The sequence below is a fragment of the Centroberyx affinis genome, unplaced genomic scaffold, assembly GCF_046629955.1.
Source record: "Centroberyx affinis isolate AG114_WGS23_722 - 3 ecotype Tasmania unplaced genomic scaffold, CSIRO-AGI_Caff_v1 ptg001068l_1, whole genome shotgun sequence".
In the NCBI taxonomy this organism is placed as follows: domain Eukaryota; kingdom Metazoa; phylum Chordata; class Actinopteri; order Beryciformes; family Berycidae; genus Centroberyx; species Centroberyx affinis.
The window spans coordinates 123978-150929 of NW_027279617.1; the positions used below are offsets into that span (position 1 = coordinate 123978).

A 26952-nucleotide genomic window follows, 5' to 3' on the forward strand; every position below is an offset into this window, starting at 1 on the left:
CTCTCTCTCTCTCTCCCTCTCTCTATTGTGAGCCAGGTTAAAGCCTGGAGGACAAGCTCACTGGTGCTTCCGCAGACCTTCTACACAGCATTTCATCTCCTCTCTAATCTTTTCTTTTCTTCATTCCTACTTTTATTTCTTATACATTGACTATTCCTCCTACTTCACAAACATCTTTGTTTGCCAAATACATTACAAGCACATGTGGCCCATGCTGTACAAAGTTTAAAATCTCTTTTTTCAAACTACTTTTGAGGAAATCCTGAAGAGTTTTTAACTGAAGATCGTATAGTTTATCTCTGTGGCTCTGTGTACTTCATTGACTGGAATCAGGACAGGACAAGACAACCACTTAAATACATCAAGCACACACACACACACACACACACACACACACACAGGTTCTGAATGCCTTCCCCCAGCTTGTTTGTAAATGCTGACACCTCTTATATCTTGCTGTACTGCTCACTTGTTGAAGGAAAAAAAAAAATCCATCTTGATGCTGTATTGACATGTGACTATATCCAATATTTATTGTTATGTATGTATATTGTGGACGCATGGACCTCTGTACATACTGGAATTTGAACTGGCAGACGCATATTTATCGGTCTTAATCTAGAGAATGTACTTAACTGTAGGAATAATTTATATATCTATATTTTCTATCTATCTCCGTCGAGGACAGTGTGCCGTTTTGGGAGGTCACAGCAACAACAGTCCCTCTGATTTCTCTCTTTGCTATTAAGCATGACGGTGCACTTCTGTTACAATACCCCCCCCCCCCCACCTCCCTCTCTCTTTTTCTTGGTTGACTGTGAATCCTGTCTCAGTGTTTTACCATCTCATCTCCCTGCGCCAGTGCTCTGCATTGCTTGTGTGTGTGTGTGTGTGTGTGGGTTTGAGGATGAGAGTATGTGTTGAAAGTGTGAAAAAACTGAATGAGAGTGTCTCTGCAACATGGTTTACGGCTTCAGCACTTGTCTAATGCTGCGGTTTCTATGGAATAAAAACAAAATGTGTACATATATGATGAGTCCAATTTCTTTTTTTTTTTGTTCTTTTAATATGCTCATTTGAAACCATTTAACAGCCTCATCACTATCCATGTGTGCATTAAACTTAAAATACAGAAACACACCTGTCATTCCCTAAAGATAGTTTTTTATCCTTATATATTGTCATACTGCTATTTCTATTATAGGAGAATATACAGCAGTGCCTCATCTCCTCCTGGCCTACACACAACTCACTGCAGGCGTCTGCTGACCCCTCCTGGCTCCTGTAGACCTTGCACATTTTATCCAGGCTGTTTCATTTTATATAGGAAATTTATTCCATTTCCGTGTCACATTTCCTTGATCTCCCTTTCCCTCATGGATGCTTAATGAGTGCTTAAAGGAAAAGTCAATGTAATGTGTGCAAATTCAGAAATACCAGAGGCACTTATTACATAAATTGCTTCCCTCCTATCAGATGATTATTGATTAATGCTGGCACTGGCCTCTGCGTGCCACAGGTATCTGTATATCTTTATACCTGCTTTATAACACAGTCTTATGCAGGTGTTCAAAGGTGACATTAACTGTTTAATTTGAGTGTATCTCTCTTGGTTTCGGTCATCAAAAGATACCAAAGCTTCAAAATATTGCATTCTGACAATGGGATGTCAGATTTTCTACTAGTCTATGGATATTTATTATTTAGGATATAGACTGACCATAGTTCAATTCTATTTAGAAAGTCAGATTCACAAAGAATAAGTTATTGTACAGTGAAATGAGCTTTCATTCATTTAACATAGAGAAGTAATGAAAAAAGCGGATAATTCATCCTGATATCCTGATTAAGGGGTTATTCAGGATTAGCTGTTTAGATGCATCTCCATATTCCAATCACCAATATTGCTGTATAAATAAAGCAACCATAGCATTTGGATAACAGAATAATAATTAGATTTACTTACACCTATAAACATTCATACACACACTGTACATACATACAGTATATACTGTAGATACTTAGGTGATTACAAAAAACAGGGTAAATAGGGTTTTTGCCAGCCATGAGATCAGATCTGTGCCACAAAGAGTTAAACTCAGATCTTTTGCACCTGTATAAATCCTACATGCATCAAATTTAAATCACAGAAGAGCCCATGTTGTGCCTGACAAACAGAGGGTATTTTTGGCAGGGATTGATCACTGATATTATCATTCTGGACAGGATAATATTGATGTATATATTACATTTTCAGTTTATCCCTGATTTGACAACCAGATCCTCTCTGGTAATAATAATGCCATCTGGAAAGGGAATAAACCTTGGCAGCAAGAGGGAGTGTCTGCAGTCAGTTATTAACTCCACAAGGTGGCAGCAGAGATAGTACAACAGAGGAAGAGGTGTCACAAGTTACCGGTCACATTTCTGTCCTTGCTGCTGAGTGACAGCCTCATTAGCATAGCTCCCTCACTGCCTCACTGCTGATTCTTAAAATTCATGACTTGAAAACAGTATCAGCAATGAAAAGGAGCATATGATGGACAAGAGGAGTCTGGCTGCACGTCACTGTCAGGAAACAGAAATAGAGTTGGCTCTCCAGCACAGTCCTATAGGGCCAATGAACACCCAAAGCCTGTCTCTCTCAACACACTGACAATTTGTAATGAGATATGTATATATTTAATTTCCAGTTTATCCGTGATCTGGCAACTTTCACTCTGTATCTTGCACTACTTTACACAGAGGTGCATGCAGACAGGCAGCCGTAGCAAGGAAGTGCTGAAGCAATGGCCAAGGTGGCATCAAGGAAGGCATAACTTCATTTTTTTTTCATTTTCATTTACAGCTTTTGACTACAGCAGGCAATCAATGTGTAGAAAAGAAAAAAAAATGACATCCATCATCTTTTCAGCGTCCAAATAAAGACAGAATACAAAAACTGAACAGAAAGATATTGAAATGTGCATATGTATCTTGTCATGTTGTCACTTTGTTGTGTGCATGAAACAATGTTGTTGTCAATAGTAAAGTCAATATGTCTTTGCACAAATGTCACCAAGTAGAATTCCTGTGTATTTAGCTGGCAGCTACAGTGATTCTGGTCCTCACCACCTTGCAAGGAGAGACAGCTGTAGTCTGATGTAATGGAAAGCGATTAATTTTTCAGTCCTTTCCTTCTCCACTATCGACTTTCTACTACAATGTAATGGAGCCCTGCACAGAGTGTGCAAACATCAGGAACACTTAGCCTAACTCTTTCCATGAAATAGACTGAGCAGGTGAATCCAGGTGAAAGCTGTGATCTTTTTTTATTCCAGCTATCAAATCCCCCTTCGACCCTGAAAGGAAAATGTAGATCAAGGAAAGTTAAAAATAGATTTATAAGGAAATGGAGACATGGATTGTGCAGAACGGGGTGAAACTCATTATCAGATAGGTGAATCTGATGTTTTGTACATTAGTTGATTTACCAGGAATAAGGGGTTTATTCAGTTTCAATCTTCAAGTAGAAGAGGAAAATGATCAGACTGTGGTCTTTGCCTCAAGTCATTTAATGTTCTCATTTTCTCTCAAGGCAATAAAATTGTAGAACATTTATATTTTGTTACCACAAGATTTATCACTACGTTGTTGAACTTTCAAGATGAGCTTGGTCAAATTAAGCTTATCAGAAAAAAAAAAAAAAAAGGCCTGCGAGTTTCTCCAGAAATCAAAATCCTGTGATTTCAGCACTATCCTCTGCTGAAATCAGTTACACAAAGAAAGAAAGTCTTGCCCTTTCTCCTCTAAACCAAATCTGACAATTAAGAATGTTTCTGGCATTCAAAAACCTGGCTTTAGGTCAGTCCAGCAGAGTTTGAACAAGTAAAAGGATAAGCACAAAATTCTGGCCAGGAAGTTTGGATTAGAAATAGATACAGCGCTTTGATTTTAAAGGGAAATGACTCTTGTGTCTTGGAACGTTGTCTCCAGGCGTGTAAAGCCATGCAACATTTCTCAGGCACACCACTGCTCAGTCTTCTGGATAAATATCTGATTTCCAATCGAATTACGGTCAGCCTTCAACGGTGTGCTGCTGCTCAGGCTTCCTGTTGTGATTTCATCTGGGTTGCTGCAGGCTACAGCACGAGCCACAGAGACACACGTGCGGAGGTCTTGAGATAAATCTGTTGAGCTCAGATCCAGCAATGACAAGATGGGAGCACTGGGAAGTATACAGGACAAACATGAGTGGAGGGGAGGATGGTAGGAACAGCTCAAAGGTCCTCTGAGGCACATCAATATGTTCATTATTACTTAGATTTATCCCTCACCGGAACACACACACACACACGGATCATTTGCAATCCAATTCATTGTGAATAATCCATGTAAAACAATCCTCCTTCAAAACAACAGGGGGCTCATATATCCAACAATCTAATCTACTGTATCTCTATAAGTAATATGAAACCAATAAACACAAAGCAGAAGAAAGTGGCACAGAATATAAATATCATAGTTTCTGAGCCCCATATCAAACAAGAGCAGGTGTAGTCTGCATAGGCTACACTTACACAGATATACTTTTATTATGTAAAATATATAGATTGAGTAACATGGTTGCCAACAGACCGGATGACAAAAAGACAATTTGCCTACAGGGATCAACAAAGTATCACATCATTATTATTTAGTTATACTTCCATCAGCTGTTGAAGTCCCATAGATGTGACTAAGCTATTTCACACATGCGTTCTGCTCAGCTGACATGTGCTCTGCTCATCTGATCTGACCATGTATCAGTCAGACCCGCCCTGCCCACAGCTGAACTTGGAAAGCTTCCCAGCCATTTTACTCATCCATTCAATTGCAAACTATCTCGTCTTCGTTGGATTTTCTCTTTTTAGATGTAAACCCGTTGAACACAGAAGATTCTCTGTACTATATTGTTTCTCAAATAATCTTCCTCATCTTTGGTTATCATCATCCTGGATTGTTCTAGCGACTGATGATCAGCGGTGATGACGTCACCTTACTCGGTCGGACCAATGTCAAGCTAGCCATAACAAAAAATAAAACATCCGGTCAGATTTTTCAAAGTAAAACCCTGATTAACAAACATAGGTTGCAGCCGTTTTTATAATGAGTATATAAAGTCCGCTCATAGCGCAATAGCTTTCACTGGAAATCTATTATTATAAGCTATTATTTTACAGCTATAGTTTCACTGTTTGACACGTTTTTTGTTGCCAAATTTTATTTTTGAAGGCAAAATCGCTTAACTTCCGGCCTGATTCTGGCTAGCTTGACGCAGCTGCACGTCGGCCGGTGGTCCGATGTGCTGCAAATGTCTGCTTCAGAGTCGGGCGGTGCAGCAGGTGCACCAGCATGACCTTAACATCTAATAGAAATTATTCAGTTTTTGCAGTTGTAAATATTTTTGAGGACTGTTCGAATACATTTTCCCGAGTCAGGTGAAACTGCAGCCGGGCACCAACTCACCAGGGGCGCGGTGTCCCGTTTGCCTCCTACCGGACGCTCCCGTCTTTGTCGCTTTTGTAGCTGTCAAGATCTGGACGGGCGGACCGACTCCTCCATCCATCCTCAGCGGCGAAGATGGCGGACCCCCCGGCGGAGTGCACTATCAAAGTGATGTGCCGTTTCAGGCCGCTGAACAGCTCCGAAGTGGCCCGAGGAGACAAGTACATCGTGAAGTTTCCAGGGGAAGACAGTGTGCAGATTGCGGTATGTTAGTTAGTTCATAGCACTAGGAGGACAGACTGAACTCAGCGGTCCAGTTGTTGCGTTTAAGTTAGTAGCCAGCACTTTTCATTCAGATAAATGTCCAGCTAACGTGAGATAGCCTTGCCAGTGAAAGTCAAATTTGCACAAAATTAGCTACCCTATTGTCGATGTGTGTTCAGCTGTATTATAAAGCGGATAGTTGTGGTCCTTAGTTCTGATTGGCTGAGTCACAGTAAACACACACCTGTGACCACAGAACAGCTAACTGTTGATGCATTAACCCAGAAATAGCTCCCATAACTGTACGTACAAGCAGCCGCTTTGTTTAGATACTGTTCCAGAGCTGTATTTATTGGTGGAAGAATATCATTTAGGTTAATCATAATTATTAATTAGCCTTAATTATTATCGATTAAAATTAAATAATTTATTGAACATTTGCGCTAAATTTGCCGGTTCCTGAGACACATGACCAACACCGGCGTACATCACCTGCCGACGCCTTTGCAAATAGACTTGGTTGTAACCTAGCCCCGAAAGAAATATCTATATCACCAATATCTATATCTATAAAAATGTGGCAATTTGTTGTGGCTTTGCTTATCGGCAAACGTAGGCTACATACCTCATAAAATCCAAGACATTTTCTAAATCAATAGGAGCCACTCTTCAATTCGGCATACATATAATATACCAAGCACAATTTACTTTTTACTTGGTTCGCCTGTTACCCTTACAATCCTTTTACACGAAAAATACACAGTGGAAGGCTGGGCGAGCTATGTGAACCAATTCTAAAATTGAAATTTTATTGAAAGTATTGCTGATTGGTGGGTTATTTGTATACCGAATTAAAAAGTCGTTTCTAGTGATTCAGCAAAGGTCTCGAGTCATACTGTGTCAGGTATGTACATCTGCCGAAAAGTAGTGCCACTAACGTTACATTGCCAGGTTATTGAATTGAGTTTGGCTTGAGGGTCTCTCGATGCAACAGAGAACGGAATTTATCGGGGATGTAACCTAAGATGCCAGCCTTTGCTTTGTGTGAATGAATGAAACAGCTAGCTAAATAAGCTATGAGATAATCACAAATGTCTTTGGTGGGACTGTTACAACATTAATTCATCCGCCATGGACCGCTGGCTTCCTGTCAGGAGCCTTTTCCTCATGGTGGTTATGGCCCATTTGATGGAGGTTTTAGTTTTATGACATTCATTAGCGCCAGACATGAGAAAACAGTTTTTTTATACTTGGTTCATGGATGCCCACACATGCTCCTAAGTGACAGTGGCTGATGCATATAAGTAACGGAAAAGTACAAAATGTATTGTTCCCTGTGGAAAATTATAAACTCCTCTAGCTGTTCGTGACCATTGAAAATTAGAAGGATGAACGGCTGCTTTCTTCAGAAGTACTGACTTCCTTACATAGGCCTAGTGATAACCAATTGCTTCTAACGTAAAGGGTGGATGAAGCACTGCTCTGCTCAGTGCAAATCTTGTCTAAACCAGCATTAGACTAGGTCATCTGATTTTTTTTTCGTGCAGTTAGTAAAAGTAACCCAAGGACTCTTAATAGTCGAAACCCACTTCCCAGTCTTGTAGACCTGTGAAAAGGGGTGTGGATCACTGTGCAGGATTTTGTTTTGCTTTTCTCACTGGCTCATTCTTGGTGTGGGTCCATTTTGATAACACTGACCACACAAACAGTCAGTGTGATCTCTAACATCATTGAGCTGGTAATCCCACCATTACCATCGCATGCCCACATATTGCACATATCAGATACTGACCCTGATGTGTAATCTTTGGAGATAGGGGCTCTTTGTGCGTGTTTGTAGTGATTTCCCATAATCTGACGTAATATGTTTCAGCTGTTTCAAATGTGTTCAGTTGTGCCAAGGAGTAGCCTAATAACTGGACTGTACAGTAGACAGCCTGGCACGCAGAGACAAATCGACTAGTTCATCTCTCACTCACCTACAGGACACTGCTGCTGAGGTAATGGCATCAACAACTGGTGAGTCTGGCTGGCAGCAGGGATAGGGGCAACGTCTAAATGCCGATTCTCCAGGAAATGGAAATCTGATGAAGTCAGTTCCTCCATCTGAGATGAAATGCTTATCCCTGCTTTTACATTGGGCTCTGCTTTGAGACCAAGCCTATCAAAAAATGACTCTACTTCCGCGAAAGGGTTTGAGGAATTCATTTTTGCTGCATAGCATTTGCACCTTGTCTCATATTTTGGTGACTATGGGGAGGCATACAAGCTGATTCAACAGGTCAAGACAGCTCCTCTGATTTACCTTGGATACACAGTGTCACAACAACTTTTGAGGCCTGGGTTTTGGCGTGTTTCACAGCATCTGAAGAGCAACCTGCCTATCATCCAAATCCCAACAGTAATTAGCTGTACAGATAGTGATGTAGACAGAGTGGGCAGTGTACCTTGACACCAAAATAACCTGACCTCCATGAAGAAAGTGTTGGAAAGTCTTATTCTGACTGATTCAGGAGAACAAAGCTGCATCTAACTGATGAAATTAGTCTGTTTTTAATCTTTAATTGCATTTACAACTTTATTTATTTGACGGGGACAGTGCACAATATAACATATTGCACCAGAGTATAACCAGAGGCTAAATTGCACACAGTAATACAAAGAATAATAAATACAGTAATACAAAGCACATTAACTAATACACTATACAATAATTGTAATGCATTGTTCAACTTGTAAAGTGCAAAATTCATTCATGTAAATACACTATAATATGCTAAAAAACACAATGTAAATAGAAAATACAAAATCTCACAGTATTTCATTCAGAAGCCTGACCATATGACCAAATCGCATGGTTTTCTGAACCATCTTTACTGTAGTGGGCAGCCATTCTAGCACTACACCAATATGATGACTCAGCTATTGAAGATGGGCTTGATTAGAACAGAGTCTGTTGGCTTCTTTGTATTTGGTGTCAGTGATTATCATTGTAATTTCCTTTTGGCTAGTCTTTGGCTCCAATTCATTTAGTTGCATTTGAAGTACTTCTATTACCATGTAAATACCATCCAATATGAAGGAGTTATGCCTGTTGATATGTTGTGTAGCAGCCAGTGGGTTTGACAATCAGGCATCCATGCAGGCTTTTATTCTCTCTTGCCCCATGTGTCCAGGTCTCCTTAGGTGAAAGCTCTATATGAGAAAATTGTGGAGGCATAAGAAATATGTCACTTGCTCTGTCTTGTCAGTCAGGTAGATTGTCTGCCATGTGATGTACAACTGTCTATTCCTCTCCCTTTACACCTGCCATTAACAGTCATCTTGTATCCAGATTGCATTGAGGTATGATATGACTTAGCTGGGTTCCATTTACACCTGGCATCAAAATACATCTGTGGTATGCACATTTAAGTCTGATGCCTCACCAAAACACTGATTTCTGTAATATTTACATCCTTAAAAATTAACAAAAATGACTTGTGTCATTTGTTCTCCATCTTGAAGTGCATTTTTGACAAGTATGTTATTGTCTGAGCTGTCTGCCATCTGTCTTGATTTGCATGCACTTTCGGGTTGGAAGGTTTATTTCCATCCACCTTCGGAGCTGGTTTGGATGATCGGAGAGAAACGGAGGCAGAATAGCCAACGTAATGTTCTCCAATCAATCAATGGACAATTGAACTGTGCCATTTCCTAAGCCACACAAAATGAGAAGGGGATGTCTGATTCAGCTGGTAGTGATTGATATTGGCTTCTGGTAAATGAATTGTCTGGATTGCTTCTCTGATGACCGGCCAGCAAAGCGTTTGCATTTTAAAAAATACACAGACAGAGACAGAACTGAATGACCTGGCTATGAGTGAGAGGGTTTTTCTCCTGTTTTTTTTAAGATGATGGTAGATATATATTCTGGACCATGTTGTGAGTGCCCCACCTGTCTAGTTAATGTCTTGCAGGTTAACATAACTTACCAGCCATTGGTTTGTTGCTCACCACTGCCACCCCTTCTCCTCCACAGGGTAAACCGTACCACTTTGACCGTGTGTTCCAGTCCAACACCACTCAGGAGCAATTTTACAATGCTGTCGCTCAGAAGATTGTCAAAGGTAAGCTTATGTGATGTTAGGCTAAGGAAATACTCTTACAGCACAAGCCCAAACCCTCAATATTATGTCTGTTGTCTTTGTCTGTACTCAGATGTCCTGGACGGCTACAATGGGACAATATTTGCCTATGGGCAGACATCATCTGGCAAAACGCACACAATGGAGGTAATATAATATAATGTTGTGTTTTCTACTGCATATAATTACAATGAATGAAAATGTTCTGTACTAGCTGCTCTATACCATTTTTTTTTATCTTTCTCTCATAAAGGGGAAACTCCATGACCCAGAAATGATGGGGATCATTCCCAGAATTGTTCAAGACATCTTCAACTACATTTATTCCATGGATGAAAACCTTGAGTTTCATATCAAAGTATGCCATTATTAGTAACTTCCTAAACTGGCGCTCAAATGCTTTTAACTGGCAGCGAACACAAGTCATAATGTAGGCAAAGTCTAATTAGAGGCTTCTGCTTTGCAGGTTTCATATTTTGAAATTTATTTGGACAAAATCAGGGACCTATTGGATGGTATGTATTGTTTTTCTTGTGGCTTGTTACTGTTTCTTTGAGTGTTGATGTACAGGCTATTCCCAGTACAACAGGTCCAAACAACATGTTTCCTCCAGACTGAAGTCTTCTCACATGCTGTCAGCAGTAGTACACCTGAATTTGTGGAATTTTTCACAAGAAGAACCACATGTTTAATCAACTTGATTTTTACTCTCTTTTCCTCCACAGTAACAAAGACCAACCTTTCAGTACATGAGGACAAAAACAGGGTGCCCTATGTCAAGGTGAGGCACATGGTGAATTAAAAGACCGTAACAATGATGTCACATCGGCCAATGTCCTGTTGAGCTTGTGGAAAATTTGATGCTGAACATGATTCAACGCAGCCATTCCTAATCTCTTTGAGGTGCAACATTTGTTCTGATTAACCCTGAGGTTCCTCAGCAGAATCGCACAGTCACAAGAAACAAGTTTGTCCCAGACAGTTATAGACATAAGATGTTATTGTCCATAAGAGTATGTTGCTGCTCAATGAAGACTTCTTTCACATTCCATTGGATGTACAATCACTACATCTATTGGAACATGAAACATAGTTAAAATTGGAATGCCAATTCCACCATGAATTTACACACAAAGAGCGAGAAGATTAGAGAGAATATTAATAATAAATACTAAGAATTTCTCCCCTCCCCCTTTTGAAAGCATCAGCCTTATATAGCATGGTTTACTCCCCAGATACTTGTCCCTTTGTAAAGCCGGCCGATTGAAAACAGTGGTTCCTTGTGCTGTGCATGTATCCCCAGGGGTGTACCGAGCGTTTTGTGTGCAGTCCTGACGAGGTCATGGACGCCATAGACGAAGGCAAAAACAACAGACACGTGGCCGTCACAAGTGAGTCGCTACACTGAGCGCCTTCAGTGCTGCTGCCTCTCATGGGTTCAGCCTCACTGGGTCTCCTGATCACGTCCAGGCTCTCATCAGCCACGGAGCTATCTTTGCTAAACAGGCGAGGCATCGTCCGCTGAATGAATTTTGCGGAGATGAAGTAAAAATAGACGTGGGTCTTAACGCCTGCTTGCACACTGGCGGCATAACTTTCCTGTGATGCCGCTTGGTTTACTTTTCCTGGAAATCTGGCAGGACTTTAAACTCTCTGGTGCATCTTCAGATTATCTTGGATTTCATAACACTTGTTTGTATCTCATTTGTGTAAAAATTTATGTTTAAGAAAGCATGTTGCCATTGCTCAGACAAAAATGCCAAGTAGTGACTGATAAACTTCATGCAGCTATTGAAAAAATCAGTGAGATTTCATTGATGTTAGTACACACATCTAATTTCTATGATTAGCATAATGGCTAAGTATGTGTGTGTGTGTGTGTGTGTGTGTGTTGTGCACATGTGTGTCTCAGACATGAACGAGCACAGTTCCAGAAGTCACAGCATCTTCCTCATCAACATCAAGCAGGAAAACACTCAGACTGAACAGAAACTCACTGGCAAGCTCTACCTCGTCGATCTGGCTGGCAGTGAAAAAGTACAAGACTCTCTCTCTCTGTTTTTGCCCAATTTTACTCAGAACCTTTTCATTTGAGTTCTGTTATTGCTGGTTACAGCCATGGAAATAATGTGTGATTTTATTTAAGTACAACAATTGTCCGCCCCTTGGCCACCAGAAGCACAGTTGGCCTTGCCACTGTATTGAGAGCTTTGATAACGAAGCTTCATGAGCATCCTGCTGCTGCTTCTTCGTTTCAGCTAGGGACAAAACAGTAATCTGTCCATCAGTATATGCTGTTGATGAGCCAAGGATAGCACTAAGCTCAGGTTGGCAAAGCTTCAGCATGATTTGTCAACCTTCTTTTCCTAAGATCTTTTTGTTGCCCGATAGATTATTTACCTCCCCACATTTTCTTTGTTGTTATTTCACTGTTTTGGAGAGTTATGACCAGATTGTGATCCAATATCAGTTGCGTAGTGTAATCCTCTTAAGCATCGTTTCAAATGCTATGATCTGGGTCCAGGCTTATCATGATATCTGTGTTGTGTTTGGCTTGTTCTCATCTGAAATGTGTGTGTGTGTGTGTGTTTGAAGGTGGGTAAAACCGGAGCAGAGGGCACAGTGCTGGATGAAGCCAAGATGATCAACAAGTCCCTGTCGTCACTGGGAAACGTCATTTCAGCTCTGGCAGAGGGCTCGGTGAGATAGTTACCAACCTTCCTAAGAGAAACTGTAACGGGGGGGGGGGGGGGGGGGGGTCTGAGATTTGGGAAGGTGTGTTAGTAGATTGGGAGCGGACAATATTGTGAATATTATGTAAGAGGTTTCTAGCGTGGTTGGTCCCATGCTACCTTCATAGTTGTCATTGTCCCTTTTAAGTACCACGTTAAATAGCTAGAGGACAGATCCAGCAGCTGTAATTAGGGTTCCCACAAAGGTCTGGAAAATATGGAAAGATATGGAATTATTTTGGTGAAATTATTTTGAAAAAGTATTTGAAAAGTATGTAAAATGTATAGGAATCCTGTATAATACTGTGGCAAATGAATGTTATAGCTGTAAAATGAAGCCTGGAAATATTCAAAGCGACATTAATCTCATTTCACAGTAGAAATAGTATGTTGGTCCAATAGACTCTGGGCTAATTTGTGCCACTTTTCCTCTGTCAGACCTACGTACCGTACAGAGACAGCAGGATGACCAGGATCCTGCAGGACTCCCTGGGAGGGAACTGCCGGACCACCATGGTCATCTGCTGCTCGCCCTCCTCTTTCAACGAAGCCGAGACCAGGACCACACTCCTGTTTGGACAGAGGTATACAGTATACACACAAACATACTCTCTCACACACACACTATAAACTGCTGCTGCCGATACAGTCAAAACAGATTATATTTTACTCTTTCCTCACTTTTCTGTTGCACTAGGGCGAAGACCATCAAGAACACGGTGAGTCTGAACATGGAGCTGACAGCAGAGCAGTGGAAGAAGAAGTGGGAGAGGGAGAAGGAGAAGAACAAGACCCTGAAAACCACAGTCACCTGGCTGGAGAACGAGCTCAACCGCTGGAGGAGCGGTGAGAAACATGTCACAGTTTTATTATTTGCCATTTCAATGGATTTGTGTGGGTCAGACAGACAAACAGAGGCTGAAACCTCGAAGGGTTCCTCTGCAGGTCTGGAAATGTATGGGAAAGGAATATCACTTCCATATGGTACAACGTTTAGGTAGAGCACAAAAAGTCTTTGTCCCAATACACACACATGAAGACATATAGACCCGCTGATATTTCTTATATTGTGATATGTGTTGTCAAGAATAATCCTTAGCTAATGGGTCACATGGCTTACTTGATAGTCATATTTCCCAGCCTCTGTCAGTATATATTATATTGAAATCCGACAAACTTTCCAACACAGTCAGCACAACATATTCTGGGAAAAAGTGTGGTATTTTGAAATGGGAAGACATGTGGGAACTCTGGTTTTAATCTCTTTTAATCTCTCATGTGCTGATTGCAAATGAAACCAACTGGTGATTGGCGAACTCAGTTTGGTTTGTCACAGTTTGGATAAGACATGGTTCAAGGACCTGCCAGGTCTCTCACTGATGAGAAGTTGCATCTCGCAGTCAAGCTCCCTCATGTTCTTGTCATAGTGCATTAGGGCTGAATCACACTGCTCCTATTTTGGGCTTCACCAGGATATGGTCGGCTTGTGGCATGGGAACTAAAGAAAGAGTCCTTTGTTTTGAAGATCCATATTGGCCATGCAATAAAGAATATTGCTATTGTTCTCCAATTCAAAATCTTCACATGATCATGCCTAATACTAATTTTAGATTTCAGGGCTTGTGATTAGTTGTCCAGGATGTTTATTGTGTAGCATGTATTGTAATGTTTCCACCTTATGGGGATGAGTTGATATGAGGTCTAGAATTAGATTTGTCTGGGACCCAGACTCCTTCGTGCCAGTTTTGACAGAATGACCTGTGTATCAACTTTTCCCTGACCCGTTTGCTGGTGAGATCAAAAGTTACCAGGAAAAGAGGGATGTGAGAATATTCAGTTCCAGTCTCTGACCCACTCTCTTTTCTCTGCTGCCCCCTGCAGGAGAGAATGTGCCGGTGGCTGAGCAGTTCGACAAGGAGAAGGCCAAAGCGGAGGTCCAGGCCCTGGACAATGTGCTCAACAATGACAAGACGGCGCCCACGCCTGCCTCCACCAGCCTCCCTGGAGTCAAACTCACCGATGCTGAGAAACAGAAATGTGAGGCAGAGCTGGCCAAGCTCTACAAAGAGCTGGATGACAAGGTGAAGAGGCCTGTACTGTCCACACTGTGGTTTAGTCGGAGAACTTCTGTTATATGGGCAAACTGCTAGTCTTTGGACCTTTGACATCCTTTAAAATATGTCCTAGGTTTTTCACAGTTTGTTAGCGTGCTTTCACACCAAGTATGTTTGAATTCTGGAGTGTTTCAATCCTTGAGTTTGGTTCATTTGAGCAGGTGCCATTCAAACCCGGGTGGCACTAAATAGCCGCACCAAGACGAAAATGCAGATCTTGGGCATCTTCCAAGAGAACTGCAGTGCGGTTTGTTAGGAGTGAGAATGAAATCCAAACCAACTACAGGAATCGACACCAAACCAACTTGCTTATATTCAGCTATTTCTTCATGTGTTCTTAATTGGTATGAACACCAGTGAAGGTAAATTACGGCGAAGACCACAGACAACAAGTTATATGTGTATAAGCCCTGGTTTGCTTGTAATTGGGCAGAGTGGAACTAAACAAACCAAATACAAAAATGCAACAAAGTAAACATCCCTACTTTGATTTGGACTAAAGAAAATGAAGTGTAGCTGTGATCACACCCTTAGTGGCATACTGTCCTCTCCTCAACTCACTCTCGGAATGCTAGACATGTTCTTTCAAAGTTGAACCTGTGTCAGCTACCTGTAAATGCAGAAGACAAAAGCATTGCAAAAGACATGGTTTGAAATGGCATGAAAAACAAAAGGTATTTATCTAAGTTTTTATTGCACCAATATTTATAAATGTATGCTAATATTATGGTGTTAACATGAACTAAATTTGTAACTATATTGCTATACGATGCAATGTGATGCTCCCAAAATATGATCCTAATTGTTGCAATGTCACTTTTGGCCAGCAGATGCCGTGGTTGGATGCTATATTTAAGATTGCTTTGGTCTGAATGGAAATAAACACATGAATGGTGTGTTTTTTATTTTTTCATTTTATAGGATTTCCCAGTCAAGACGAGGGCGTTCTGTGTTTTGAAGGCCGTGACTATAAAACGCTACAGGGAAACCATTCATTCTCGAACACTAATCTCTCTCTTTTCCTCTCTCTCACATCCCTCGCTCCCTCCTACTCTCCTGCCATCCTTCCCTTTCTCCAGGACGATGAGATCAACCAGCAGTCTCAGTTGGTGGAGAAGCTGCAGCAGCAGATGTTGGACCAGGAGGAGGTAAGCCCCCCCCGCAGCCCTCCAGCCCTCCAGCCCTTCCTGTTAGCACAGGCCCGGGCTGACGACTGTTAGCAGACCATTAGCGCCCCTGCAGGAGAGGTCAGCCTGTTAACCCACCCACAGCAAGCTCAGGGAAACGGGGGAACCTTACGAGATTAAACACATGAGGGTTCTAGTTAAATAGAAACGTGTTTGTGGATTGTTTTTAATGGGGAACATAGCTTGGGTAAACTGTTACGTAGCCAATGAAAGATCTTGAAAGCACCACCACACATCCTCTTTTTTGCCTTTTCTCCCCCTTCCGTCTCAATCACATGACACTGAACGTCACTTTCTTATCTCCTCCGCTCCCACCCTCGGCTGTAGCTCCTGGCCTCGTCGCGCCGGGACCACGACAACCTGCAGACGGAGCTGAACCGGCTGCTGGCGGAGAACGAAGCATCCAAGGAGGAGGTGAAGGAGGTGCTGCAGGCGCTGGAGGAGCTGGCCGTCAACTACGACCAGAAGAGCCAGGAGGTGGAGGACAAGGCCAAGGAGTTCGAGGCCCTCAGCGAGGAGCTTAACGAGAAGTCGGTGAGCGGATATAAAATCGGCTTCATTTTCAGTAGTTCTAGATCCATTGGGAAATCATGACACAAGTGCGAGTACTCCATTTATGTTTTAAGTTAGGTACTAACTTGTGTTTTCGCCCCCACCAGAGTTCCTTGGCCTCCATCGACTCAGAGCTCCAGAAGCTGAAGGAGATGACCAACCACCAGAAGAAGAGGGTCACTGAGATGATGTCATCGCTGCTCAAAGACCTGGCTGAGATAGGCATCGCCGTGGGCAGCAAGGACATCAAGGTTGTTATGATATGAGCTTTAGGGTTTCAAGAGAATGGGACTCATGTCCAACTCATGTTAACACATACTGACTGCCATTTTTGTAATGTTCCATTTTGTGGCTGCTTTTGTCCAAACTACCTTACAGTACCAAAATTGCATACATTCTTAGTATAGTGGGAATCTAATCCCTACCCTTGGCAGTGATTTCCCAGGTGCAGAAAACATACTTCTTCTTGGGCCTGACTGCTCTTCTTTTTTCCGCCGCCTCAGCAACAAGAGAGCAGCGGCCTGATCGACGAGGAGTTCACGGTAGCCCGCCTCTACATCAGCAAGATGAAGTCGGAGGTGAAGAGCATGGTGAAGCGCAGCAAGCAGCTGGAGAGCACCCAGGCCGAGAGCAGCCAGAAGATGGAGGAGAACGAGAAGGAGCTGGCCGCCTGCCAGCTACGCATCTCCCAGGTAACTGCTGGGTTTTTTTTCCCACCTCTGCCTTTGCCGTCATGGATACTGTCACCATAATGACAAATGTGGTGGTTAATTAAAATGGCAGACCATGTGGCCGTCAATCAAAAGGCAGCTTTAACAAGTTGATGGGTCTCTCTACAGTGTAAGGCCAGTTTCTCATTCAAAGATTAGTCTTTGTCTTCTAATGAATTCCTGTTGGCATGTCTAACTCGTTCTGGGTTTAGGAAAGCCGTCGTTGGAGTTTGAACTGTGTGAGCTTTAATCACAAGTGACAGTATTATTGCTCTGGGTGCATTTACATCATCTCCATCCCCCTCTCTTTTCTTTCTTTCTTTTGCCTCTCTCGGTGCACAGCATGAAGCGAAGATCAAATCCCTGACGGAGCATCTCCAGAATGTGGAGCAGAAGAAGAGACAGCTGGAGGAAAACGTGGACTCGCTCAATGAGGAGCTGGTCAAGATCAGCGCCCAAGGTGAGCACAACTCACCGTTACATTACTGTACGAGTGGTTTTCTTGTAACAAGCCCCTGTAGTTCAGTTGTGATTTTACATGTCAGTAAATGCTTGGGTTTTCCAAATCAAAAGCTTTCAATGCTGATACAATGATACAACTGTATAAATTGACTGTTGATTTAGAAATTATTTTGTTTTTGCAGATTTCCATAGGCAGTGTCCTCAGACTGCTAGAACCACTTAGTGATGAAATGAATTGACACTCATTTTCTCTGCCCCTCCAGATAAAGTCCATGCCATGGAGAAGGAGAAGATCCAATCTGCCAATGAAGTCAAGGTACAGCTAAGATCTGCTCTGTCCCTTCAGTTTTGAACATGTGACAAAACAAGTAACTAGTGATTAAGTGAATTGAATCTCTCTTTGATGCCAGCTTGAAATGACCATGACATTACTGACCAGTTGCATGCTTCCCTCTCTTCAGGAAGCTGTGGAGAAGCAGATCCACTCCCACAGAGAGGCCCACCAGAAGCAGATCAGCAGCCTGAGAGACGAGCTGGACAAAAAGGAGAAACTCATCACTGAGCTGCAGGAGTAAGACACCAAACACTTTTCCCCTCTCTAATTAAACTTCACTTAACGAAGCGGCACTGACCGGCGTCTCCTCTGTGTGTCCAGTCTGAACCAGAAGATCATGCTGGAGCAGGAGAGGCTGAGGGTGGAGCACGAGAAGCTCAAGACTGCCGACCAGGAGAAGAGCCGCAAGCTGCAGGAGCTCACGTACGTATCACTTATATCATCTCTCTAAGAAACTACAGGTTGTTCCCCAGAATGTGCTCTGGAGGAGTAACATCAATTTCCGTGTCCGCAGGGTGATACAGGACAGGAGGGAGCAGGCCCGACAGGACTTGAAGGGACTGGAGGAGACTGTGGTGAGTCATTGGCGAGTGCATTTAGATCTGTATACAGTTAATGTCTACATACGCGTTTGTGTGACACTCTACTTCTCTGAGTTGGTTTTTCCCTGCCTTCACTCAGGCCAGGGAGCTGCAGACGCTCCACAACCTGAGGAGGCTGTTTGTCCAAGACTTGGCCACCAGAGTCAAAAAGGTAAAAAAAAAACACAGATGAGAGTTTGAGTAATTCAAGACACAGCAGCTTCTCGCACAAAAGATCTTTGCTCCACCGCCGGCCTGTTGCAGCAGCAGAATATAATTTATCATGATGCTATATGTATCTACATATCCTACTGTTAACTGGAAGCTGCTAATGACGCAATATTACTGAAATCACCACCCAATTGCCTCATATTGTAATTGAATCTGTTTTTGTGCGTCTGTGGTATAATATCACATGAGCCCTTCTTGCCCTAACCACAGTCATTACCTGCAATGAGACAAATGCCCCCGTATGTCTTTCATCCACCGGCTGCACTCCATTTAATTTGCATCATGCTGAAATTTTAATGAATCCGGGGGAAGACAAAAAAAAAAAAGCGTCTGCGATAAGTAGGCCATCTGATTCTTCAAAGGTAGCAGCTGTAAATAAGGGATCCAAACCCCTCCTGCCCTCAGGCTGGGTCTTGATGAGATAAGCTCCGACAAACCAGGCTTTCCTGGATCGGAGAGATAATGTCTCTCGGAGTCACACCCATCCAAATTCTGCTGCTTATCGCCTCTTTTAGTCGCAAATGGGATACTTTGGCTTGTGGGGTTTTTGGTTACACACATCCGTTAAATCTTCTCTTTAAGTACAGACACCGGGGTGGGTCTTCTCATAGATAAGAACTAAATGCAGTGAATGAGGATGTAGGAGAATTGATAAATGAATGGAGTGGTAAAACATGGATTGATATCAGTGTGTTGATAGGTGTTATAAGGTGTTAAAGCTGTGTGTTGTGTCTGGGCAGGCTGCTGAGATGGACTCAGAAGACACAGGAGGCAGCGCCGCCCAGAAACAGAAGATCTCCTTCCTCGAGAACAACCTGGAGCAGCTCACCAAAGTTCACAAGCAGGTAAAAACCACCTGAACCTAGAAGTGAGTTTCAATCGCTTTGGTTACACCAGGCTACATCCTCTCCCTCTCCCCTCCCTCTCTCCCTCTTTCTATCTGGTATCTATCTATCTTCCTTTAGCTGGTGCGTGACAACGCTGACCTTCGCTGCGAGCTTCCCAAACTGGAGAAGCGCCTGCGGGCCACGGCCGAGCGGGTCAAAGCCCTGGAGGCGGCCCTGAAGGAGGCCAAAGAGAATGCAGCTCGGGACCGTAAGCGCTACCAGCAGGAGGTGGACCGCATCAAGGAGGCCGTCAGAGCCAAGAACATGGCCAGGAGGGGACACTCGGCTCAGATCGGTCAGTGGAGACACATACACACACACACACACACACACACACAGGGATCATAGCTTACCTTTGTGAGGATGCACTGAAAGAATCTCTGCTTCCAATAGCCAGGATTCCCATACAGTTTTAGAAAGCCTGAAAATTTATATTTACATCATTTACAAGAAAAAGTATGAAAAATATGCACAGAACTTTGGTTTTAGACCCACTGTCATCTCACATATCGTCGCTGTTGGGTGAAAACTCCAAAACTATCTCCAAAATGTCAGCTTTTCACGAACTAAGAAAAACAGTCTTGATCTTAGCTTGACCACCATGCATTTTTTGAGTTTATCCCGTGGGGTTTTGAAAGGATTTCATGAACCAAAGCATCGTAGAATTTTTCCCAGGTCACAGAAGGCCATGAAATCCTTAAATTGAAGCCAAACCATGAACATCCCAAAAACTGGAGTTACAAAGTTTTCACATGACAACAGCAATATTATATTTGTTGCTGTGAAGAATAATCTTCATCTACAGAGTGACACTGTGTAGCTAATGGGGGCTGAGCAACATGAGTATCAGCATAAATCATATTGAACTTCAAATTCAAAACCAGTCAATAAATACAAGTATGTAATTTTGAAATTGAAATTGCATAGATACCCCCAAGCAGTGATGTCTTACCATCTGACTGTATGTAACCCATGTTGTGTTTGTGTGTGTGACCCCAGCCAAGCCCATCCGCCCAGGCCAGCAGCCCGTTGCCTCTCCCACGCACCCCAGCGTCAACCGGGCCAACGTCTTCCAGAACAACCAGCCTGTTGGCATCAAGGGAGGAGGCAACAACAAGCAGGAGAAGACTGGGTACTCGCCACACTTTATATCATGTTCTCATCAGGTTGCCATTGCTGCCTCATTACAACAACCACTTTCTTGAATACTCTGTTCTGATTGGTCAACGAAGGCATTCTAGGAGTGAGAACCTGCTTTGCATCCGGGTCTTGATTCATCCTTATTTTGCAATAATGACCGGCTCGCTGTACATTATCTCTTACTTAACAGCTTATGGATATAGATAGGCGTTAAATATGAGTGTGCTTATGTGGAAAAAAAGTCCTACAAGTATGGTTTGTCATTTTATCTGTTTCCTTAGTTTCAATCTGTTTCTCATCTATCTTCCCCCACAGCTGCTGAAGATGGAGCATATTCACTGACACAAGAGAGAGAAGTTCACATTCCTCAACAATGAACTTTCACCTGGAACCATTCTTCTAATATCGAAGTGTGTGTGTATATAGTAAAACATATTTATATATCTAAGGCCTGGGTTGTTCAGTTCCACTTTCAAGCTTTTGGTTTTCCAAGCAACAAGAAAACATTGCTGCCCTGGCAACCGACTAAAGTTAACACATCAAGTATCACATTTTTTTTTTTTAACACGCACAGTTGTCAATTACTTCCTAAGATGTTAGCCTGCACTGTGCCAAGGTGAAAGTACCCATCAGGGTGTCAGGAGAACAAAGGCGAGATAATGGCACTAACAGGAGGACAGATCTTGATAGAAACTCCCTGCCTTACTGTACAGTTAAGAGCACCGGCCTTGTTTCCCTTATCTTTGTATTTAATATTTCTTTCAGAGGATTTCTCTGGTTGTAGCACAGCTTTTGGAACATGCACTGGTTGATACATTTTGGTAAAAATGTGAAGCAAGTTGCAGATGTTAAAAAAAACAACAAGTTTTTTGATGAAACACTGGCAAATGGCGCTGCTTTATATCACATCATCACATCCAAAATATTTTGTCAATGTACTGTATTATAGAAACAATAACGGCTGAGCTGCATCGTAAGCTATCCAGTATATCTGTTCAGTATATTATGCAAGTTGCATAGTTGGAATGCAACGCCTGTCCTGTCCCATTGGGTGGTCATGCCTTCACTGTGTGGATCATGTCCTGGGACAGTTGAACCATGAAAATGTACAGGGACGTCTTAGTGAGACTCTGCTGCCTCTGCATCATCATTATATCCGAATGACTATGATGATCTGATGTATTTAACCTCCTCACTGTGATTGAAAATCATGTTTAACAAAGTTTCCGCTAGGTGAGGAAGAACATTTCACTCCACTACACCTATAGACCAATACTGAGTTTTTTTTTGTTTTTTTTTCCTCTTCCAGTCTATGCACATCCTGCCTTTCTGTGCCTGTGTGGTTGTTATTTCACTCTTGTAAGTTCCTTTATCAGCTGTTTATTTCCTTTCTTTGCCACTATTTCAAAAAGTCAGCAACTCCTCCGCTTCCCACAGACTGTTTAACATCGGAACAACACTCTTGTCTCTTATTTTTGTTGGGATTGGCTTAGGGCAAGCAAGGTGGTGGGAATTGATGTCTTGTCTTTTTTCTTTCCAAGCAGTCGCATTATCCATTCGAGGGTAATTCTTCCACACTACAGTAAGTAGATAGAAATGTTATTTATTACTGGCTGGCTGCAGGCAAGAGTTGGAGATCACTTGTATTAACCTTTTTTTTTTTTACTTAAATTTGTTTTTTTCTGTGTACCCTTATTGAGATGGACATGTTTGTATTTACCATAAGAAACTGGATGATTGATGCCCTGTTTTAGATAGTAGCCTTAGTGCTCCTGACTAACACTGAGCGACTGCAATATTGACAAATTATTGTGAAGATTAACTAAAAAGCCTCAGTCCAGAGGTGGGACCTGCTATTAAAACAACTCAAATTTACTGAAACGAAGACATGTAGACAAAATTGATCCATTATATTTTTCTTTTTTCCTTTCACTGAACTTTGAAGTTAACCTAAAGCACTTTGAAATGTATCTCCGAAACGAGCCTGACGCTGACAACCTCTCAAATATTGATTGTGCTTTCCGATAACAGAAAACGAATGTATCACTGGAGTTATTTTTGTGTCTAACTTAAGGTCGAGAACTCACTGAAACGATTGTCTGAGTGCCTGGGCGGTTCGTCCGGGCTGCAGCAGCACTGCACATGTAACTGTTAGAGACACTGAGGGTTTGCATTGCAGTGTATTTCCACAAGTGCTTTCTGTAGCCTTGGTCCTCAAGTTCTTACCCTCGAGATGATACCAATAAAGTCTCAGAGAGAAACCTTGCTGTGATGCTTTATTTTTAGGATTTTGTAGTTTGTATGTATTTTGTATGTTTTTAGTGTAATGCCAAATAAGGTAGCAGAATGAAGCAGGAATATGAGTCTATAGCATTGTCTAAAACAGTGGTTCTCAACGTGGGGTCTGGGGATCACCAGGGGTCCTTGAGGGGGTTCCAGGGGGTCCCCAGCAAATTGATGAATTGTTAAACTTCACCATTATTTAATTTACAAGAAGTTATCACAATTAGAGAATGTAGAAGAATGACTGTTTTGATCATAGTTTCACTGTTATCTCTCTACCTGCAATACAGATAGTCATGGCATTCTGGACAAAATCAGATCTAACAATAAGAATTTTCTCAGATTTGGGTCCAAGAGAAAAAATCTCATCAAATGGGTGTCCCTGGCCTTAGTGTGTACTAAATTAGTGGTCCTTGATATGAAAATGGTTGAGAATCACTGATCTAAAACACTGCTGCATACTAGACACTAGTTATTTCAGGCTTCCCACAGGCCTTTGAAATCCTTGACAGTTTGTGGATTTGAGAAAAATAAAATAAGGCCTCAGAAGTTTTTGAAAGTGAATGGATGGCCTTGAAAGTACTTGATCTTTAATGAAAATATAGCGCCCAAATTCATCAATATGCCTCAGCTCTCGGTCTCTGAATGATTTCACCATGATTTCTTGACAAGATCATTTGATTTAACCAATTCCATGTCTTACCCCTAAACATGTCAGTGTTGAGTCTTGAATTTCACCAAACAAGACCTTGAAAGTGATTAAAAAAGTCCAAGTGGATGTGGGAACCCTGTTATTTCTCATGCCATATTCTAGTCCACATCATCTGTTGACTGCCTCTCACTTCCCTCCTGACACCAGCAGGGTGTGCTTTTAAATAAGTTCTATTACACAATGAGAACTGATATGATTAAAATACTGTCTGGGAGTTCATACATAATTCTGAAATGTAAACTTGCAGTTTTATTGCCTGCAGCAAATCCCCTGCCCCTATACACTGAATCTATTCCATGCAAGACTTAACTGTATTCCTGGATCATCTGAACACTAAATCATTCATGATCCTGTTTGCACAGTGAAGCTCCCTGCTGTTAGGACCAGATAGAGCTGGGCTATAATGAGGAAAGGGAAAATCATCTTTACATGTTTATCCCCAACATTTGATCATGTTTTACAGCTAAAAGAGTGGGAAAATTAAAATCCAATCTAATGATGAGATTAATAATGAGAAGAAAATGTATGTTTGGAGGGGACTTGGTGTGTTTACATTCAGAGGAGGCTCAGGAGAATAGTAGCAGACAGAGGCGTGACAGATGTTATATTTTCAGACCCGCAAAATAGACACATTAGCTAGGCCATGGAAACACATTTAATACGATTTTGCCTAGGAATTCCCAAATAAGAAGATTTTTTTATGATGATTTGTAATTGCATTGTATGACTGTCTACATTGTATGTGTGGGCGATAATAGGGTGAAACAATAGAATGAGATACCCATTCTTATACATTCTTTAGCAGGGATAATTTCTAGTCAATTAGCCTATAGTGAAATTAAAACTATTTTGCTGGGGACCCCCTGGAACCCCCTCAAGGACCCCTGGGTGTCCCCGGACCCCAGCTTGGGAACCACCGAGCAGTGAGGTGTTGGACCGGGAGGGGGCAGGCCGGCAGCGGGGCTCTGGACGCCGTCTATCAGCGCTGACAGACGGGCGGGGTGGCAGCGACAGACCGACCGCGTCTGCTGGGAGAGACCAGAGCTGCGTCAAGCGAGCGACAGACAGACTGATACAGGAAATTAGTTGACATGACCTTCAAAATAAAAGCGCAAACTTTGTCAAATTAAGTAAATAATTAGATTAGATCACCAGATTAAATATGGATTGAAACTATGTATTAACTATAGCTGTAAAAAATATGACACATTATGTATTAATCTGGATGACTTCACAGGACTGGAGCTCCCATTCAATAGCCTTTGGGAACAATTTTGCCTGCATTGTTATAGCTTAAAATGGGCTTAGTAGACATCCTTCCAAGTTGTCATATATGAGTTTTATATATGTAAAGCGTCTTAATGTAATTAATTGTAAGACAAGATGAGACTTTAATGATGCCTGTGGATAAATTGGGTCACTGCAGCAGCAAACCTAATAGAATACAGCAAAGAAAATAGAGTATAAATAAGAATATAGCAAATGGAGGTTATATAAACATATATAAACCGACAATTTCAACACCAGAACATGTTAACTATAATGTATGGGGAAATTAGTGAGCCAAAGGGAGGATAAATACAGGATATGCATAGGTTTATTCATATGGCTGTGAATACATGCCGGGAAAATGACCTTTTTTAAATAGCAAATTAACTAGAAGCAAATTTTATACAAACCCGCCCTCTCCTCTCTATTCCCCCAAAAGTCATCCTTCCTTCAACAACCCATAAAGTATTAACTTTAAAATAGTAAAATATTAACAGTACAAAAAAGTAATTTACAAAGTAAGCGAGACTGGCACATATGGAATGATCATTAAAAAGGAAAGAAATGGCTTTAAAAACAATTATATTTTAATTTCCTGCACACCACTACTTATGTCGAATATTTACTTTCACTTTGGTACTTTATTTAACGCCTGTCCCCTTCAAAACAAGGAAAACGGCAACGCTCGTCAATAAGGAGTTTTACTTTGAAAGTTCTGACCGGAAGTACCTTGAGTTTTTGGGTCTAGCTTGACAGCGCGGCAGCGAGGCGGGGGATTGCGAACAGACGGACTGACTGGAGCTCTGCAGACTCTCCGGGAGCAGCCGACACTGAAATAGGTGGGAAAAGTTCCGTCTTAACTAGCTCGCCGGTCGACACGGAGCGAGGAGAGACACAATTCGGGGTTTTTGAGGTTAGTGTGGGTCATTTTGTGTCGGGGTTTCCCCATCGTTTGGTCACTGAGAGGCTATTGGTTTCTTTCGGAGTTACTTTGTTGCCATGCACGCTGTTGCAAATCGGAGGAGGGCTTGTATCCGAGTGAACCTGCAATGCTTTTGTCCGAGCGCGTAGGCTCTGGAAATTGTCACAACATTGTCTTCCAGCGGTGTAAGTGAACCAAATCAGTAATAACACCGTTGTTTTATGATGCTAGGTTGGTATTTTTCCAGCCGATTTAACATTCCACGTGACAGGTTCAGTGTGTGTGTGTACTGGTTATCTGGCAATGCACCTTATAGATTTGTTCCAGCTTATTTTCTTGCGGTGTGTTTGCTCTTAACATTCGCCCCCGTGAGCAGCATGTTCAGCGGGGTGTTTTCCAGCGGGCATGTCGCTGCCCTTTCTCGGTCCTGGGAATCCTCGGTGATGCCGAGGCAGAGTCCCCTTTGTTGTAAATGCATATGGATTAAACTCTTTTGTGTTGTGTTTTCTGCAGTCTATTTAGGGCTGCTAGCCGAGGGACCCTGCCCCCCACCTATAGTTCCCCTCCAGCAGGCCAGCACCCCTCCACCCCACCCCAGGCATGCTCTGGCCGCTCCCCCCCCTCTTCCCATCCCCACGGTTTATAGAGCCAAGCTCCTTGTTGTTGTCAGGGGCTTTTTGCATTACATAATTTGAAAACTACAGTGTTTTTCATGCAATGCATATCAACCTATGGCAGTGAATACCCGCACAGATGAGTTGAAATGCAGCAGCAGCAGCACATGTCTGGATGGATGCTCGGCCACATCTGTTTTGAATGAAGCACAGGGACAAAGGCAGTCCGAGTCTCGGGTGTTTTGCTGCTACAGTGGCTGGCCAGCAGATGTATGCAGACAAAAGCCCAGGTCGTGATCCCTACCTGATGCTTACTCTGATCTCTCTGTGAATGCTATTTTTGACTAGTATGCTTCATGATGATC

General features: G+C 42.2%; 1 protein-coding gene across 1 annotated transcript; it reads left to right on the forward strand.

Moving 5' to 3' along the window:
- Positions 1–5601: 5601 nt before the first annotated feature.
- On the forward strand, positions 5602–26619 carry LOC139647263 (kinesin-1 heavy chain-like). The gene is made up of 26 exons (XM_071523125.1): positions 5602–5730; positions 9752–9839; positions 9931–10004; positions 10111–10215; positions 10324–10372; positions 10583–10638; positions 11161–11248; positions 11770–11894; positions 12453–12557; positions 13028–13173; positions 13287–13435; positions 14471–14670; positions 15783–15851; positions 16218–16424; positions 16550–16693; positions 16946–17134; positions 17495–17612; positions 17878–17930; positions 18076–18185; positions 18270–18371; positions 18463–18523; positions 18630–18701; positions 19501–19605; positions 19726–19942; positions 20647–20779; positions 26487–26619. Exons 1-26 carry the CDS (start codon positions 5602–5604, stop codon positions 26617–26619), a joined length of 3027 nt encoding a protein of 1008 aa, XP_071379226.1.
- Positions 26620–26952: the final 333 nt, after the last annotated feature.

Bases quoted from the DNA above. Each gene is read 5' to 3' on its own strand.
- LOC139647263 (XM_071523125.1), top strand. From the start codon at position 5,602: ATGGCGGACCCCCCGGCGGAGTGCACTATCAAAGTGATGTGCCGTTTC. The intron at 10,216-10,323 runs GTATGCCATTAT...TCTGCTTTGCAG, and splicing joins ACCTTGAGTTTCATATCAAA to GTTTCATATTTTGAAATTTA. The intron at 20,780-26,486 runs GTACTCGCCACA...TGTTTTCTGCAG, and splicing joins AACAAGCAGGAGAAGACTGG to TCTATTTAGGGCTGCTAGCC.